The sequence below is a fragment of the Physcomitrium patens genome, chromosome 10 (genome assembly GCF_059467195.1).
Source record: "Physcomitrium patens ecotype Gransden chromosome 10, ASM5946719v1, whole genome shotgun sequence".
In the NCBI taxonomy this organism is placed as follows: Eukaryota; Viridiplantae; Streptophyta; class Bryopsida; order Funariales; family Funariaceae; genus Physcomitrium; species Physcomitrium patens.
The window spans coordinates 12,260,554-12,279,808 of record NC_143419.1 but is presented as its reverse complement, the minus strand read 5'-3'; the positions used below and the strand labels follow the sequence as shown (position 1 = coordinate 12,279,808).

The 19,255-nt window shown below is 36.9% G+C and overlaps 3 protein-coding genes across 12 annotated transcripts; 1 reads left to right on the top strand and 2 right to left on the bottom strand.

Annotated features, from left to right (window-relative positions):
• Window positions 1-2,136: 2,136 nt before the first annotated feature.
• Window positions 2,137-5,129, top strand: LOC112287914 (uncharacterized). Of its 10 annotated transcripts, none has more exons than XM_073536738.2 (5): window positions 2,137-3,479; window positions 3,750-3,911; window positions 4,091-4,178; window positions 4,343-4,419; window positions 4,576-5,129. In XM_073536738.2, the coding sequence occupies exons 1-4, from the start codon at window positions 2,856-2,858 to the stop codon at window positions 4,405-4,407; spliced, it is 939 nt and encodes a 312-aa protein (XP_073392839.1). In that variant the 5' UTR covers window positions 2,137-2,855; the 3' UTR covers window positions 4,408-4,419; window positions 4,576-5,129. The 10 variants fall into 10 exon arrangements, 7 of the variants coding, with proteins under 7 accessions (XP_073392839.1, XP_024387302.1, XP_073392840.1 ...); XM_024531534.3 differs by having other exon boundaries at window positions 4,539-5,129; XR_012218367.2 differs by lacking the exon at window positions 4,343-4,419 and having other exon boundaries at window positions 2,137-3,468.
• A 2,076-nt stretch (window positions 5,130-7,205) lies between these two features.
• Window positions 7,206-8,935, bottom strand: LOC112287916 (uncharacterized). Its single transcript, XM_024531537.3, has 5 exons — window positions 8,794-8,935; window positions 8,426-8,450; window positions 8,180-8,254; window positions 7,806-7,910; window positions 7,206-7,642 (listed from the first exon to the last, which is right to left on the bottom strand). The coding sequence occupies exons 1-5, from the start codon at window positions 8,796-8,798 to the stop codon at window positions 7,526-7,528; spliced, it is 327 nt and encodes a 108-aa protein (XP_024387305.1). The 5' UTR covers window positions 8,799-8,935; the 3' UTR covers window positions 7,206-7,525.
• Window positions 8,936-13,249: 4,314 nt separating this feature from the next.
• LOC112287735 (scarecrow-like protein 14) lies at window positions 13,250-17,811 on the bottom strand. The gene is made up of 5 exons (XM_024531070.3): window positions 15,442-17,811; window positions 15,111-15,237; window positions 14,410-14,689; window positions 13,950-14,224; window positions 13,250-13,714 (listed from the first exon to the last, which is right to left on the bottom strand). Exons 1-5 carry the CDS (start codon window positions 16,647-16,649, stop codon window positions 13,271-13,273), a joined length of 2,334 nt encoding a protein of 777 aa, XP_024386838.1. The 5' UTR covers window positions 16,650-17,811; the 3' UTR covers window positions 13,250-13,270.
• Between the last annotated feature and the right edge of the window lie 1,444 nt (window positions 17,812-19,255).

Below are 19,255 nucleotides of genomic sequence, written 5' to 3'. Positions count from 1 at the left end.
CAAAAGCAAGATACATATAAAAACATGAATACATATTGAAGTGGGAAGATATTTATTAAGAAAATCAAATAATTTGTTTTCTTTAAATTTTGTATCTAATTTTCTTTAAATTTTGTCTTTAAATTTTATATCGTGATAAAAACTCTTTAATTATTGGCATGTATCTATGTATGTGAGAATATATACATATATATATATATATATATATAAAGTTCATTGTAAATAAATTCATTTTTACATGCATTTAATACCATTTTAATTTTTAATTTTTTTATTGCTTCACATTTACATTTTCATCACTAAAATTTATCAATCATAAAAGACATTTTATTTTAAAGTGAATGTATTAATAATAATATAATTTGAAAAATTATAGTAAATTTTGCATGCTCTGAATAATAGATCATATGTATTATATTAAGCCCATGCATCAACTTCAAGAAACTTCCAAATGCACTTTTAACTTCTTAGAATGAAGTTCAAGTTCTTATTAATTTTTTTGAGAATGAATTAATTTTAGAAGCATTGCATTTTGACTTTAATTTCATATATATATATATATATAAACATAAATTTCTAATTGTAAAAATACAACTATTGTATACTATAACAATATGTATATATATATGGCTTAAGCTACAAGCACGCTCCAAATTGCTATATATAAACTCATTATGTCTATACACACACCCAAGACCCTTGATTGGATGTTCTAGACCCCATCTTCTTTGTCCCAACAAGGTCCCAAAACTCCTTCCTTTCTTCTTGTCTTTGTGCAGATCCAAGACCTCCTTTCACTCTTCGTGGTCTTGCCATTAAGACAAAGAAGAGGAAGAGGAGGTTTGGGACCTCCATTGAGACAAAGGAGAGAGGGTATAGATGAGCTAATCAAAAGCCTTGGATGTGTGTGCAGATATAGTAGATGTGCATATAGTAATTTGGAGTGTGCTTGAAGCTTGAGCCAATATATATATATATATATATATAAACACACATAGTACATCTCATATAAAAGATGACTAAATAGCACAAAAATTTGAATCATTTTTGTTACATAAATATAATATAAGTTAAGATTTTAAATGATTAAATTATTCTATTCAATATATTTGTAAGCTTGTGGTCAATGAAAATAAACTGTGAAGTATGCAACTTATTTTTGGGGTTTTCAATGCCAACTCTTTTGGTGAGTTATTTATTTATTGAAATTAAATTATTATATTTCTTTTGTACTTTGATATTGGTAAGGTGAAATACCTTTGGTAAAATTGTATCACACTTTTTTTTCTTTTTCTTTTTCTTTTTTTTAATTTTTTTGTTCCCAATCAACCATCACTGATTATTTTTAAAAATATGTTATCAAATTTTTGTTACGATTATATATAAAGCTATAGATTTCTTAAGTGCATACATGGAGAAAAGAAATAAAGTAAGCATATAAGTTCATTGTACTTTCTTATGTCAATTATTATACTTGATAAAGTATATATATTTTTGGTATTTTATTTATTTGATATATATATATATATATATATATATATATATATACACACTTCTAATTAAAAGTTTCATTCTGAAAAAATAGTCATTCCACTTAGAAGCACATTCTAATTTTTTTTACTGTTTCTTGTAAGAAAATTCAAGTAATTTAATACTATTGTTCTTTTATTTTTTAAATATTATCTTGTAATAATTGAAGCCCTTTTTATATCCAAAAATAATGTAAATATCTTGTGATTGAATAAAACAGTACAACATATTACCTGTTTTGAGAAACACCAACCATTATTAGGTGCATGTGTAAAACTAACACAAATGCAACTCATGAATAGAAAAGAAAACACAGATTCAAATACAGTTATGATTTTTCATCCTAGAAGTTGATGCTATTCACACAACATCATTTACAGTATTGAAATGGAAATTGATTTATGCAAAGCAATTCTTACGAAATGAAAAACATCGTTATATGGTTATATATATATATATATATATACGGGAATGTTAAATAAACCCAGGTTTTTTACTAAATTGACCTACTCATGATGAATGTGGCTGATTTTCATTGGTTTTGGATGACCGACGACATCCAGTGGATGGAAAACGGTTCCGAAACGCCTCATCGGCCATCATCGGCCAGGCAGCACTTGTTCCGTGAGTAGAGTCCATTCTCGGAGATCGCTGTTTCCCAAGCATCCTCTTCGCCGCACTCTTCTGCATCGCATCGTATCGATGCACACATTCGCACACGAAGGGATGCTCCCTCGTAGAGTTTTTCGAAACTGCCTGATTTCGGCACTTTCGTGGAGACAGGCGCGCGATCAGAATGTCGTGTGGCAGGATTGTAGCTAATCGTGATGAGGAGCTTGTGCTGGCTTGTGTTTATAAAGAAAGTTCGCTGTGAATTTTTAGTGCAGTCTTTAGCGTCGGTTTAATCAACAGAGGGCCGTGAGTTACTTGCGATTTGTTCTGTGATCATGAGTGAGAATGATAGCCAGGCGCTTTCATACTTTGGTGTTGTGTTGGTGTCAGTCGTGGGCGTTTCTGTGGAATGTGGTGAGGGTGAGTATGGAGATGAGGTTAGTGCGCTGGTGCCTTGGTTGAGTTATGCATAACATTCCTGTTGGAACGCGGAGAATTTCCCCTGTACAGTGAATTGTTCAAGAGAAGAGCGAACAGATTTGGCCTTGGAGAAATTGAGCCTCAACCATGTTTACGCTATCCCCAAGTCTGAGAGGTGATCACATGTAGGAAAATATAGATGTGTAGTGTATGAAGGTTCTTTTTGAGATTTCCAGAGTGCGGCGAGAGAGCCTTGATTCATGGACTAGGCAGTGGTAAGCCTCATTCTAGCCATGGCGGATATGTGTGTTACCTGTGGTATGCCCCCCAAGAACAAGGACGATACCATTCCTATCACTCTTCTGTACTCTAGAGCGAGCAAACAAGTTGTGTGTCTAGAGGTCGGTAAGGAATTTGTAGATATGCTCATGGGGTTCCTTACCCTGCCTATTAGTTGCCTGGTGAGGGTGCTGGCAGAGGCCTCCATGATTCACAAGCCAGACGAAATAAAATCTCCACCGATTGTTCCTGCTAGCGTCTCGAACAACCTAGCTCCCATGAAGTCCGATCCACATTTTGCATTGAGCGCAATCAGCAATGTATTTGAAAGCGTGGTGAAAATGAAGAATGATAAGATGGCCGTAGACAAGAGAACACTGCTGCAGGCTCAGCCGACATTTCCATTTGGGGCTGGGAAACTATTAAAAACGAAGAGCACTCCGACAAAAAGTGAGGAGATGGTTCATCCAGACTCCGGATTCTACAATTGTGGAGTGGCTTGCAATTACGCCACGGCGATAATCCAAACAACATGCCCGAAGCACAAACAACCAATGATAACCGCAATCAAAATGGTTGAGGAATCACCAGTGGAATCGACGGTCAAGAAGACCACTGAAGCTGCAGGTTCTGTACAGGTGCCCTTCTATGAGTATTTGGTCTCTAAATTATGTTCTTCTCCACACAGTTTTCAGGCATTTTTGGACAGTTGCCATCTTCTCAACACTTCCTTGTAAGGTTGTCCTTCTTCTTTCGGCAGGGACGAATATCAACGAAGTCTCGCAACCCAAGCAGATGCTCTACAGTTGCAGGTCTTAATTGATTTTCTCTTGCCTCTCCTAAGTATCGTTTGGTGACAAGAGCGTATGAACTCTTATAGCTTCGTCTTTCGGACTTTTGTGGTGCAGCGAGCAGTTGGTTACGTGAAGCCCGAGACGAAGTTCATGGTAACAAACCAACTCGAGATATTCGCCAGTTCATCCATGAAAGCACTCATCACTCTCGAAATGATACGATCCGAACGTGTTGGTGATTTAGACACCATGGAAATCTCAGTTGTTTCAGAAGAGGTATGTGCTGTTATAGACTGATCATTCTTACGACATTCCAGAATAGATAGTGCTGCAGGCTTGCACAGAGGTTTCTGTTCTAAGTTAAATATTTGATGCCAATTATAGTTGGCCTATGTCTTGCGTTCAACGGGCAATGTATGAGTTAGCCATTATCCAACTTCAAGGTTGATGAGTAGGTTTTGATGCTGCTGAAAGCCTCTTTCTTATCGACGAATGTGCTGAACGACGTGTTTGGCAAATACTGCTCAGACGCGAAGCGCAACAGTAAGTAAATAAACTTTTCCAGTCGTTTTCCTTACAAGTACTGCTGATGTTGCTTGTGTGAGATTGCTGAGTTACTGTACGAGAGGGTTGGCTATTGGATGTGGGTTCTACACCAATGCTTGTCCTGTGGACGACAATGTGCAATGCCTATGGATAATGGTAAGCCTTTCTTCCCTGGCTGTGCGGACAAACCTTGCTGCCAATGCTCGAGAATGGGAGTCCCACTTAAAGCCTCCGGGAGGTAAGTTTAAATATTCAAGTTGTTCACTTTTCCAGATATATTTGGTGTTAACTCTTATTGGGAGCATCCAGTCCCTCAGACCTCAGCAGCTACTTACAGATTTAATCTTTAGCTTGCAGCTCCTAACATTTTATAGCTGTCTCGACCACGGACCAGCTTTCCAACAAGGCTTAAGAGGCACGTCTCTGCGATGAATTCTTGCAAACAATGGTGGCTACGTGGTGAGGGCCAAACCAGCACCTTTAGGCAAGAGACACAGTAGTTCTCAAAAGACTTGCTTCACTAACGACTCTGTCGACTCCACACGGGAGCAGAGATGTGTCCACATTGTTCCCCATTACACATTCAACGTGATAACCTTCGAGCTCTGAGATACGCATTTGTTAATCAGATGGCTGTTAATTACCACCACGTTCGTGTAATGCCGTCAGAAGGAAGCTTGTACAAGAACTGAATATTACGTTTCGAACAAAGTTATTGAATTATCGCTTCCGTGAATCAAAGGACCAGTGTTCAGGTGATTAAAATTGAGTCGAACCTCTCAATGTTAAAAGTGCAGCTGATTTTTTGAAACTCCTTGGCATATTGGGACTAATGCCACACAGTCCACAGTGGAGCAGCACTTCAATCCATAACACTGAGACCAAAGGAGTTTCAATTGTCAAACTATTTCTGATCTTTGAAGTCATAAATTGTATCATTTTTTTTCACAGGATTTGTTCCAACAACTCAGTCCTCCTTCGCATTAGATCACCTCAGGCTTCTCACGCACTCCGAGTTGATCCATAATTACGTGGAATCACTTGTATTCTTAAGCAACTGCGTTTCGGATCGTTTCAACAGATCTATGACAATTTCTAACCATTTTGAGTAGACGATATCTTCTATATTCACATAATTGTTGACCAAAATATTTTAGAGGCGGTTTCAACCCATTCCTTAAATAACAGTACCAGTCAAAAAAAAAAAAAAAAAAAAAAAAAAAGTTCCTTTTCCTTTGAAGGATCCATGAATCCCTCGCTTTGTCCCAGCCTCATCCTAGTTCAATTCCTACTATCCAAGTCTATTATTCGGCATAGCTTGCTGGAGATGTGATGACGTAACGTAGCACAAACAACACTTCACGCTACACTCCAGCAACTTCGATCGTGCTTTGATTTCGAATGCCTCATCATTAAATTCCCTGAGCAGACATGGCTTAGCAGCCAACGTTGCGAATCATGTCCATGTGAAATGGGTCCCCTTCAGTGAATCCGTCACAGACGTGTCGAAGCTGATCTAAATTGACTTTGCAAAGACTTCGCTCAGTACTCTGCTGGATGCCAATTTCATTGAGAACTCGAGTGCAATTTTGTGGCAATAGCAGAAGAGCTGGAACCAGATGGCGGATGTTTGAAAGAGGGATGGTCAAGTGAACCTCTTCAATTCCTACGTGGATGTAGAATTTGTCGAGAAAGCTCATATTCCCTACATTCAGCTTCTTCACCTACACCAAGGATTTGGAGATTTGGAAGGCCTCCAGGTTCAATTTCAAAGAAGGTACCATTCTTGACATACCCCGAATTTTCTTCCGCACCTCGTTCCATTGCCATTGATCAATTGACATTGTGTAATGACATTTCTCCGATGATGCGGACTTTTGGATGCAAGCCTAGAATGAGAAAATACAGTTGAATCATTTTAGGAAAGAAACATTCACAACATTCGAGTATCAGAGCTGTATTATCATGAAAAGGTGAGAGGAATTTAAGAGGGATTTTCCCTACTCTCAGCTCCTTCAATTAAAGTGATTTTTAAATGATTCCTGATCAAGTCCAAAGGAGAGTTGCAAGATGCATCGAACACTGAGGTTAAGGATACTGCACTTGATGGATATACCAAAGCACATGCCATTGTCGATATTGAGGTGCTTCGGACCATCTCTCAAGTCGACATTGGGTAGATCAGCACCTCCTTAACAGCACACAACGTCACCGGCCTCTCATTCCAACGGCATCATTCGGGAAAAACAAAAAAAAAAACAAAAAAAAATCAGGTAAGAAGCTTCCGGTAACATATGTATAGTCCATCATTCCTCTGACACAAGTGAGCGTGCATACGAGAGGTCTTGTGCGATTTACTACTGGCGCATGTCAGAAAGAGATGGCAGCGAAGGTATTTGAAGCCCAGGGGGTAGATCCAAGAGTGCAAATAGTCTACTGACACTAATCACGCTCATTCGACATACTACTGTATCGACCTTAGAACAACTCTGGTTGCAGACATGGAACAGATACTTTCAGTCGACTGCTCCAAAGGAAGCTAGCTGAGCTTAGTAAAAAAATCGGAGATTTAAATGTTGGACAGGAAAACGACAAAATCTTGAGCGATGGTGTTGCACCTTCCAATCTCGCAGCAACAATATCTAACCAACGCGCAGCTGGAATTGCGTCCAGTGTTGTCCAGAGAAAGAGGAAACGTAGTCGTTCAAGTTGATGACTTGGAGTGTTCGTGCACCAACGACACTCGTATAACAGATCGACAAACCTCTAGGCAGGGGATCTTGTTGACACCTAACAACCAACTACAAAAAGGCTCAGCTTAAATTTTCTGGATAGATGTAATCGACAAATGGATATGCGAAAGCAGGCACATTGGGGAAGTGAATCCAATTTACTAGTGAAGCGACGGATAAGTCAATGAACATTCGTTTCTCACCAAAATAGACTAGAAACAACAAATTAGACACTGTTCTGGGTAGCACAACATGCCTTATCTCTCAACTGTAAAGCTGCAAGCTTGGAACATTTTAACATAGAAAACCGCGAACAATTATACGTCATATTTATGAAAGAGGCTACACTTCAATGAGAATCACTCGTGCACCACTTGTGCAGCTGAAAATAGAGTGGAATGTCAAGGTATACAGCTTAAAGAAGCTGCTTGAGAAAACAAGACCCTATTGGTATTTAAGATAAAAAAAACAATAAGCTTTCAGCATCTATTACACTTGCACCTTTGTGAGCTATCTGAAATTCAAAGTAGAAGATCGTTTGTTCCCCGGGTCAAAATTCCTTCGACCAATATGTGATACCACAAGCCCCCACTTGGCCGCGGCTGCAGTCAATCATTTTGGGTTTCTCAAAACGATGATAACAGAGTCTCCTCTTAGAAACATTTTGCTGATAAAGCGGTCCTTATTCACAGGCTTGGCTTTCTTTTTTCCTTTACCAGTCTTGGGCACCTAATGAGACATCCAAAAAACAGAAAAAAATAGACATCAACATCCTATTATGGCTGAGCGAAAAACTACACTGAAATTTATCAGAATTGAGCTTCTCTATCCTGAATACAGTTACAAAAGCAGAAAAGTCGAAAAGATCACAGTGCAGGATGTCATGGAGCACCTCTGTCCACATCTCCTTCACATTTTCAAGAACCATATTGCAGTGACGATCAAATGCCTTCACTCGCCCTAATAGCTTCTTGTTATTTCGGCAATTGATAAGAACCTAGCATGTAAAATACTCCCCGTTAAATATAAGACGTCAACTCACAACAAAAACAACACTTTAAACAATGGTCGTTGCTAAAGCTAAGCAAGCTGCAACATTTGTAAAGATACGAGTCAGTCCATGACATATGATGTCATCATATTCAATGTGGGGGATTATACAAAACTATAAAATCATCCGGTATAATCGGTGAAATCAAAGTGAAATAGGCAGTTAATTATAACTATCCAAACTTTGCAATATCCATAAGCACAAAAACCACAAACCTGAGTATTGTTCTTCACGGACATCGTGAGCACAGACAAAGGGCCAGTGGAGAATTCTTCCTCTTCCGTTTTTTCCTACACACCAATTTCCCACATACAATAAGCCAACCATATCAAATGGAACACTCATCCGGGGAAAAATTATCCATTCTTCATAAAAATGGAAATAAAATTTGCTACACTACAGAAAACTGTTAGATACCCGTAAAAAACACACACACACATACACAGCAGAGAGAAACTTACGGTGTCTTCCTCCATTGGTCTTGCACTACAATACCCAAACCCCCAGACCCCAATTCAAAGTCAGTATATACAAATGTAAGCACTAAATGATCGGGTTGCCCAAATACTGAGCATCATAAAGGGCACAAAGAATCTTCCCCAGAAACCCTAAACCTCCGTAGACCCACATAATCGGCACGTTCATCGTAGAAAACTTCAGCAATACACAGGAAGTGTAAACAACAAAGTCATTCTCGGAACCCTCTCCACTTCCAAACACTACCCATCCGGTGAGATTATGTTCCATGGGAGGGTGGGGGGGGGGGGGGGGTCTCGAAGCAACAGCTACAATGAAACAACAACTTGGGCTAAAGCATCATTCTACGCACCTCATGGTGACGACCTGGATTTACCGAAGCTCTTAACCGAGCTGTGATGGAACAATGCTTGCGAGAACGTAGCAACAACGCAGCGATTGAGCGATGAAATGAGCTCCGGAGACGCGCCGACACCGCAAAAACAGTGTAGACTCTCGAATTGATGTAAACCCCTCCCTCTGCACAAAATTGGAAGACACGCTCAAATGTTTGGGAAATAGCCCCGTTCACACTTGGTTGCGTTTCGACGGAATGTCATGTTCACACACCGATATTCGTGTTTTGTGTTGGGGAACTTGAAGTTTGTTTTAAGAAAAATAAATAAAGAAATAAAGAAACCAAAGTGGTTGTATAAGTAGGGATTGCATTCTCTGTTTTGGTTTCTGTTTGGGTTTATGTTTCTTGTTCATGGATAGGAATTATAATTGGTTTTGTAGATAAATTTTTCATGATTAGAAAGAAATGAGAAGAAATGCTATAATGTTTCATGTGATGTGTTCATAGAATTAGTTTCTAATTTTAAACAAGGCATATGAAATCTTAAACATGTATGATTAATGTGTTGTTAATGTGTGGAAAAAATTTATGTTGTCACATGTAAAATTGATCACTTAAATTATGATTTAGGATATGGATATCTAAATGAAATTATTTTAAACTAGTTTTATATATATAGATATAAAAATTATGAATATCATATCACATAAAATTTAAGATAGTTAAATTTTATATTAGATTTATGAGACAATACGAATAGCCCATCAATTTTTTTATTATATGATTTAATTGTAACTTTGGAAAATAAATACAAAGAATATTATATAATTATTTTTTAATATAGTAAGATATTAAAATATGTTTAGAAACATAATATGGATTTCATAAAATTAACATATCATATATATATATATACAATGAAGAACCATAAATAATTCTATTTGCAATAATAAATTTATTTGAATTTATTATATCCAATTGCTATATTTAAATGCTTTAAGAAAAAAATTAAGAACTTTAGTTCATAAACGTAAAAATTAATCACTCAATTACTATTAAAAAATAAAAATCATGTAAAAAATTACATATATAAAGTTATAAAATATAATATTAGATATAATTTGTACTAAGAATACTTACACTATATTAAAATGTCTACTTAAAATAAAATACGAAATATATATTAAGATTGAAAATTTCAAAAAATAATTATTTGTATTTTGTGATATTATGTATTATGTTTTTCTTTTAAAATTCTATCAATCTGCATAAGAAAAAAAAAATAATAAAACAACTCAAATTACTCGTAATTTTTTTATTTTATTTTCATCTTTAATCAATTATTTTCTAACTTTCTTCTAAACTCAATACTAAATAAAATTCTTTGTGCTTTAATGTATAGTATAATGCTTAATTTTTCAAAGACGTTTAATTTCATTTATCTTAAAACATTATATCTATTAAAATTTTTAAGATAAATATCACTTCTATTGTTTTTATATTAAAATGTTTAATATTATTTATCTTAGTATTTCAAAAGTCAATATCTCTGTTATACTATTTTTAGTAACATTATCATTTTTTGCTATACAATTTCTTTAAATGAATTCCAGATGGATAAACTTTTTAGACTTTTATACTAGCTAGTATAATTCTTTGAGCAGCGTTATACTTACCAAAGATTAAGGGACTATTTTACTATGTTTCAAAATTAAAAATTATTTATAAGTTTGCAATAAAATATTCTTTGATTTTTAAAATAAAATTTAAACAACTTACTAACATTTATGACATTATTTATCTAAACAATTTTAATCTTGAATGATTGTTTTTATCTTGGAAACAACTCTTTTATATAATTTTACAATTATAGATATGACATGATCATACTAAACAGAAATTTTTAATAATTTTTTATGCAATAAGATAGGAAGGAAAAAAAATTTACATTTTCCTTTATGTATGTAATATAAGAATGATTATAGACTCTTTAAATAATAGTAAGTTTTTAGCACTACTATTGTTGTGTCTTTGAACAACTTGCTAAAATTAAAGAATATTGATAATTAAAGATATAGTGTCTTTAATACAACATTATTGTTTAAGTAAAAAATTCATATATATATATATATATATACACATATATTTATTAAAAATTAATTTGCATTAAATATACTACATGGCTAATATTATTTCTTTAAAAAATAATAAAAAATAATGTATAAATTATTTTTAAAATGATTATTTATTAAATAATTTATTTATTTTTTTATAAAAAATTACTATCTAGTTACATCATTAAATGTTTTATTTTATAATCTATAAAGAAATTAAGTAAATTTCTTTATACTCAATTTTTTTATAAAAAATTCAACTATATTAGTTGCTTCTATTTAATACAATAAGGCTTCCAAATTTGAATTGAGAAGGTGCAGAAAAATAATTTTGCAAAAAAATAATTTTGTAACTTGGTAGAAATCTAAAAGCTTTTAATACATTGTTGAAAGATTTGATGAAATAATAAGTTTTTTGAGTAAAATTTGTTACAAAGCTTGTATAAATCAATACTTAATTAGACTTCTAAATAATAATATAATATTGCAAGAATAAAACATAAAGTTAAGTGGAATATTATTCATATTAGGTGATTGTGGAAGGACATATAAAGTAGAAATCAAAGTAGATAGTAATTATGAAAGGTACTACAATAGAGGTAATAAGGCTTGAAGAAAGTTATAGGTAGCATAGAGGTCTTGAAACAATGGATCCAATAGATGATCAATGCTTGTATAATGAAAAGACAATTAAGTTGAAGTAATAGAAGAATAAGGGTGTAAGACTTGATTATATTGGTGTAAGAATGAATACTAACTAATGTAGTAGAAGTATCGAAGCAATTATTTATAGTTGGAATATAATGCATAAACATGTCATTATATGCAAATAGATTGGTATAGAATAGAACACCATGTAAAAAGATTAATTTTAAAATCTATGCATTAGCATTGTAAAAAAGAACTATAGAGACAAAAGAATTATACTACTAATCATGAATTGATCTTGAATAAAGACAACATTGCAACTTAAGAGAATTTGTTCTATAGTAAGATTATAAAGTCAAGATTTTATTTATTATTATTTATTTATTTATTTATTTTCCATAATAGATTGCATAGACAATAAATACTTCATTCACTAGTTTAAAATCTAATTTTGAATGTTATTAGTCTAAGATATAGGAATAAATTAGACAATTAAAACTACAAAAGTGGCTAAAGTTACTTATATTTGGTCTCAAACTATTCTAAGGCTTAACAAGCATGAAATCAAACAAGATTATAATATGAAAGAAGTTAAGTATATAACAAATAAAGGCTTTTGTTAAAACATCCTTTTTAACATCTATTGTGATTTTTAGAAGACAAATTTTGGCAATAAATTATATTGTCAAAAAAACATAATCTTTAAATATAATTTAGAAAGATTGGATATCACATGTTATTAATATCAATTGATTTCTTTTAAATTCTTGGCTTTTTATAAGTGAAATAATCAATCCTAAGATGTGTTTATCAATGCAAAGATTATTTTAGAAAGTTAAAAGTTACAAAAGACAAACAAGATAAAAACAAAAGTACATTGTAAATATTTAGAAACTAAAGCATTATATAAAATACCGAAAGAAAATACAATCCTTGCAATATATTCTTCACAATTTTAACTTAGCAGATTGACAAAAAAAAAAAAAAAAAAAACAATTTGCATTTGATGCAATGTCTTTAATGATGTATTATAAGAAGAAAAAAATAGAAACTAGATTGCAATACATTGACCATGTAGATAAGTAAATGAGTTATAAGAAAAATCATGATTTTTGTTTGAACCAGTCTGCTATTATAGATCAATTCGAAAACATTATGAATGTAAATTGGCAAAAATTTGATCAAACATTAAAACCAATATTCAAACTCACCTATTTCTATTTTTATTTTATTTTATTTTTAAATTATATAAGTGCAAAGAAGCAGTCCGCATAACGGTGCAACAAGCAAATTATCAGGGGTACCCCAATTTGGTGCAAACGTAGGCTGTCACCCACTCAACCATCTTCGGCAAGTTCAAGATTTGCTTGTTACTGGGAATTTGCTTAAATGTGAGTCTACACAAATCTAGAGGCGTACTGTAGCTTGTTCACTTCAGTTAAATCAAACTAAGACGATCGCTAGATTGGGACCATAGCAGCAATGTCATGTTCGAGAGTTTGCTGCGGATTCGGATGTTTAAGGGACCGAGTGCGTGAGAGTTGAAGGTTTGGGTGGAACCTATATTCTTCGACTTGTCTCTCTTTCTCAATGTTTGGAGTCTCGTATTGGTATGAGACGACCCATCAACCCTCCAAATGGATCAAAATTTGAGGTTAGAGCTGAAGATTAACAGAATCTGCAACTCATTCTCTGTTGACAACCGTACGTAACAGAAGCCAATGTGCCGGTTATAAAATAGGGCGCAAACTTACAGATGTTTTAGCTTCCCAAGCTGAACAACATTTGATGATCTGATTCCTTATTCCCATCAGAAACCAGCCATTATCTTCACCTACTCCGTAGTCTTTGTGATAAGCACTCATCATGCTAGTAATCTTGGAGTAAACTATCGGATTGAGTGGCAGTTGAGTGAAGCCTATCCGTTGCAGTCGGTTGTGCCATTGCCGGTAAGGCTCAGCACGTTCCACTCTCGTTCGTCCTTCGCATGCAACGATGTTCATTATCTCTAAACCAAAAATTTCTCGTTCAATAATGATTCTGTCTGGATCATCGCGAGGCATACACATCTCCATCCCTTCATACATTGCAGAGAAAAACTTGACACACTCTCGGACGCGGGTCATGAAAAAAGGAGCATTGTACCCTCCGTTTAGCGTCACCATAACAAATACCTGCAAATTTGTACCACGTTTGAATTAATGCTATAATCAACATACTACTGAACCAATATCCATAGACGCAAATATAGTTCAGAAAGAATACTGAAACAAGCAAACCTTCAAAAACAAATGACCACCCAATGTTATAGTTGCTAACATCCACGCAAGTGAGCTGTCTGAAGGGAAAATGCTGATTAATAGAATTGTTGGTAAAGATTGAGAATTCTAATTATTGTCATCTATATACCTTAGGATTGATGCTTCGGATCCTCCTCAACACAACCTCACGAGGGCTTGAGGCCACAACCGACGCATCAAGAAGACGGTGCAAGCCAACGCTGTACACTAGAAGCACATCATCGTCCCTTAAGTTCATGTCTCTTGCTGTAAATGATTCCCAGTTTCCAGCCAGTCCGACAAACTCAAACGGTAAATTGACATCCTTCGCAAACGCCGTCAGCCGACGCCCAGTCTCATGTAATTTTGATGCGGGATCATCTCCAGGACTTGCTGAATCAATAACTGTCATCGTAAAGTAGAGACTTTATACAGAGTAGAGCAGTGTATTTCGGCATGTTGCTTCAAACAAAAGTAACAGGACACAAAGACATAAGCTCAACAAGGTGAACAGAAATGCACGACGCGTATCTTCAAAGTTGTTATCGAGTGCTTTATAAGTCTACAACTTAGAGAAGGAATGCAGATACCTGTCATACGAAGATGAGGTAATTTCCCACCCCTTAGTGACAGTTGTTGAATGAAACTCGGGTATTCGACACCATAGCAAATTCCGTAGCATACAAGATGAATACGAGTGGCACCTTCACAGGCATCTAGAAGGGCTTTGATGGCGAAAAAATGAGCAAGTTTGATGTAAGGACAATTCTCGAGGTACAGTCGAATAGCTTTGAACAGTCTTGCATCGGAGGGGCCGCTATTCATGATGACATTGTAAAGCTGTTCACCAGTCTTTGACATTCTTGCAACCTGCAGGTAGGAAGAATATTACAGAAAAGCGCTTTCTGATGCTTGAATAAGATCGAAGTTAGATTTACGTGTCGAACATCTACGAACTATATGTGCATCGGAACACCCCACACCCAAGTTTACAAGTAAGGGCACAGTTTAATTCAACTGTGATGCTTCAATAGTCTCCTCTCCTACGAACATTCGAGTTCAAAAACACAGTGGATCGAGGGCGACTGATTCCGAGCTACAATTCTGTACTAACAACCTCAATCACACGTTGTCCGCTTGTTTCAGGGAGAAGATACAGATTCGATGTTGATGTACAAGGACAAATGCCATTGGACCCTAGTAGTAAATTGCACTCTTCTGTGGCGATGTTATGCCAAAGAAGTATTAGTGACGCTAATCTAAGTAGATTGAGAGCGAAGAGCTAACTCACCAGAGCTTCCATGCAATAATGAGCCATGCGCTGTGTGGGATTCCCCTGGTTACTTGATTTCAGCCGCAGTTCAGCTAACAAGTCCGTGGCATTTCTTGCATCGCCCTGACTCACTGCGAGTGCACACCTGCAGTATTACATCAACTTTAGGAGGCAAAAGATACTATGCGTTTCTTGTGAATCATCAGACTTATGTTTAACTGAAGTGAACCGCAAATTTGTTTACAAGCACTTTCTAAACATTGATCGGGCTCTTCACTTATGTTTGACTTCTGTGTATTCACTTCTCAAGTACTGAAAGCATTGAACAAATGTTACGGTAAAATCATACTTGTAGAGTAATTCCGTCAAACTACCACCTGAGGTGGTGGCAACAGCATTATCCTCTAACGTCTTTGACCCTAAACTTGCTCCACAAAGAAGCATGTTGAAGTCGAAATTGGAGGATGGCGTGAAGTTTTGGTTGAGATTATGTAGGTATATTCTCCAATCCTCATCGAAGTAGATTAAAAGACTTGAATTGAGGCCATCAGTGTTAGCGACTCGATTCTTGGAATCCTCGTTGTCAGTATTGATCGACATGTCCGCCATGTGCTTGCTTAGCATGCAAGTGTACGCCTCTATCATTTTCCGAGCCGCAAGTTCCATGGTTGGCTTAAAGTCAGATTTGGAGACATACACCTCATTTGACGATTCGGCTGATAAAGCATCATGCACATCAGAGTGCGGTGGAGAAATGAGTTCCGCAATCTCTTTTGTCATGGCTTCATAAGCGCTACTCTTTTCTACTATGCGTAGTTCTTCTTCGGTGTAATGGGATTCAACGTCCGCCCAATGACGATCAGAATTCACATCGGATCCGTCAGGATCAGTTGGGACTTCCAGGCCAATAAGATCAGAAATCTCTTTCGCTATACCCTGGTAAGCACTAGTCTTGCACAACATGGTATTTTCTTCTTCCAGATTTTCTTCCGTAAGGATGCCTTCGAGATAGCTAGCTAAAGGCTGTGTGTGTTCCTCAGAGTCGACCGAATCGCTACCACTTACTTCAGATTGTGTGACGCCAGATACCTGGCTGACAGTGCTTGAACGGTTACGGCTAAGGCCGGTAGAGGAACCTGAAAGTGACTTCAATCCCTGCGATAAACCGTATCTAACGCCTGGCAACCGGTAGATCCATTGCTCCGTGGACACTGATTTTGGGATGTATGTCTTCTGGGAATAACATTTTAGCTCTGGGAGTACGAACCTTGATATGAACGACGCTGATGCATCCAATCTCGACTTGTGAAAATAGAGTTGATCTTGCCCATCCTCATTACTTACTTGACCAGAAACAAGTTCTGAAAGTACTGGCAAAGAAGCCTGCGAAGACTCTCGCTTTCCTACTGACACATCTGTGGGGGGAGCAGAAGTAATACTTTTTCGTAGTTTTGGTTTGTGAGTCCGAAGCCATGCTCGATGCAATAAACTCTCTAGCGGAGAGATATGAGCACTATTTTCTTGAGAAGGTCCCTCTAGTTTCCTGCTTCCTAGCATATTATCTGAATCAATCGCAGCGATCACTTCTGCCTTGAAACGTCGCTTGGTTACGTTCAAATTCTGTCAAACGTGTATACATAGAGGCAAAACTGAATTTGAAAAGAAGCACAACGCATTCGCCACCAACTCAAGTTTCACACTGTACCCTACACTAAGAACGGAGTGTCAGGAACTCTCATTGAGCATTATACGAACCACTCACACGGATTCCTGTTACACCTTTTCCATTCTACAATAAAGTTACGCAAAGAAAATCTCCAACGTTGCCCCAAGAATGAGTAAGCAATCATATCTACGGAAAATCCCTCAACAAAATTCGGGTCTAAAGTGAGATGTAGTAAACTAATCTGGCATTTGACAGAATACTCGTTTCACAAAAGCCGAATTGAGTGCAAAATACTCGGCATCTCATCGTCCCTTTCCGCGACCTCATTCTAAGTAGGAGCAGGAAAACCAAGATATGAACGTGAGTACTATTCAGAGTACGCAGGCACATTCAAAGGAAAGGACCTCGTCGCTTCATGTCTAACAGCGAATCCGCGTCTCTGGCAACAAAAGAAACCGGCTACAGTTCCTGTAGCTCGTAAACCTAGCAAATCTGCCATATCCGCAGCATGCATTGCATGGAATGTGCCAGGGCCTGAGATCGATGGCGGTACCGTAGCCAGAACAGTGACAAGTGCTCGAAACCGCAACTTTCACAGAAGCGCACAAACAAAACGAGCTGATCGATCGACTACATCCCCCCCAAACAGAAGATTACCCTAAGAGCCGCACATCGGCGGCGGTGAAGCACAGAGGAAGAATCCAGAAAGAGATGAGAGTGCGGCCCAAGGCAAGGACTAGCCGAATCGCGACCCCGACAACGAAAAATCAACCGAGCTGCTCATCACTCGCACCTCCACTTGCACGCCAGAGTAGCACCTGCCAGGATGGTTCAGCGCATACAACATCCATCACGGCGCACACACTTTCACGAAGAAGGTGGGGAGAGAGATCTAAGGGACGCCGAAGAAACACACGCCGTCGAAAGCTGAAATTGCGCAGGGAGTGGATATCGTCGTCCGCTGAGTCAATCACACGCTCTACGAACGAACGAAGCTCCCTCGCAATCCATTCAGTGGTCTTGAGGTCAATTGGGGAGTCCTGACGACCCTCCAGAATCGGCTTTGCGATTATTACATGGGTCTTAGTTCTTGATAAGTATTTTGCAATCCTTGTAACCAACTAACTCTTTGACATCAATCTTTCTGAAACCCTTCATCCATTGTATTATTTTTTGTTTTGTTTTGTTTTGTTTTTTTGTTTTTTGTTTTTTTTTTTTTTTCTGTTATAGATTCTTCAAATATTAAAATAATTCTTCACAACACATAATACAATATCGATTTTTGTAAATAAAAATATTTTTGTAAAATAATTGACTCAAATCTTTGTACATAAGAGGGTTTACAGTTTACTAAACCCTAAACCCTGTTAAGTGATTGTCTATATATATTTTGTGTATATATTCATGTGTTAAGAATGTCAATATAGCTGTAGTTCCAAAACGAGAACGTCTTGAGATAGTTCAAATTTGCTCTCACTGTGATGACATGAGCAAGATTGACCGTTTTTAGTCATGAATATCTAAATACTGCATTTGTTCATAATGAATTATAATTAAAGATTCCGAGCACGATCCTCTGAATTTTAGGAGGTGCAGTAAAGACCGTGACTCAGCCAAAACACCAGAATGCTCACGAAGCTACAGAATGAAGAGATCGCACCTGGGGGATCTAGGATTTGCGAGACATCAGAGTAACAAAAAAGTACTGCCATAGGGAAACTAAATATCCATGTTCAGTACGCTTGTACTCGCTCATGTACGAATGTCGGTATTAATAAATTCCTTTGGGCCATGTAGTAAAATGAGGCTGTGCTGTGAGTTGACGTCGTTTGACCAGAGCTGGGGATTGCATTATCTGCTTTGCGGGCTAATAGAGCCCAAAAATGCATGCATGTTTATTGCATTTTCTGGAACCTGAGCAGGTTGGATATCTACATCAAACCTCAAACATGGTTTAGAACTCCAGTCTCCAGAGACCTCGATGACGATTTGTATTCTGCGACGAGCCTGTAAACCAGTGACTGCACGAGCTGCAGGGTTGTTTAAAATTATTGGTTCATCTCTTCGAGGAGGAGTAGGTAGGTACTGCTTAAACTATGGGCCTAACATCCGGAGCACAGGAGCACGGATCCTCCGTGGCGGAACTGGGTACTTGGCACAAAAGCCCAGATATTCCAGAACGATCTTTGAATCAACAACTGAATGTTTACTCATCGAACTCGTCCGATCCTACAATGGAGGAATCGAGAGACTTCATCGCGAAACCTGCGAGGAGACCCGGATTTTCCAAAAGAGGGTCTGCAGACTTTATACACTATCTGCGCCTGTTTCCCTCATGAATTCATTCGTCGACAAGTCTATTTGTGTTGCTTCTCAGAAGCAAATGCGAGAGATTAAAGTTTAACTCTCGGGATAACTCTCTTTGAGTTGGTATTTATCCTCATGGAAGCGAAGTTCTCCAGCTTATCTGGATGTTGCTTGCAGCTGGAGAAGTGAC

Coding starts and splice junctions, on each gene's coding strand:
- LOC112287914 (XM_073536738.2), top strand. CDS start 2,856: ATGGCGGATATGTGTGTTACCTGTGGTATGCCCCCCAAGAACAAGGAC. Junction 3,480..3,749: donor AAGCTGCAGGTTCTGTACAG/GTGCCCTTCTAT, acceptor TTTGTGGTGCAG/CGAGCAGTTGGTTACGTGAA. Junction 4,179..4,342: donor CTCAGACGCGAAGCGCAACA/GTAAGTAAATAA, acceptor GATAATGGTAAG/CCTTTCTTCCCTGGCTGTGC.
- LOC112287916 (XM_024531537.3), bottom strand. Junction 7,911..8,179: donor CCGTGAAGAACAATACTCAG/GTTTGTGGTTTT, acceptor TTTACATGCTAG/GTTCTTATCAATTGCCGAAA. Junction 7,643..7,805: donor TGAAGGAGATGTGGACAGAG/GTGCTCCATGAC, acceptor ATGTCTCATTAG/GTGCCCAAGACTGGTAAAGG.
- LOC112287735 (XM_024531070.3), bottom strand. CDS start 16,649: ATGCTAGGAAGCAGGAAACTAGAGGGACCTTCTCAAGAAAATAGTGCT. Junction 14,690..15,110: donor ATTATTGCATGGAAGCTCTG/GTGAGTTAGCTC, acceptor TCCTACCTGCAG/GTTGCAAGAATGTCAAAGAC. Junction 14,225..14,409: donor ACCTCATCTTCGTATGACAG/GTATCTGCATTC, acceptor TTACGATGACAG/TTATTGATTCAGCAAGTCCT.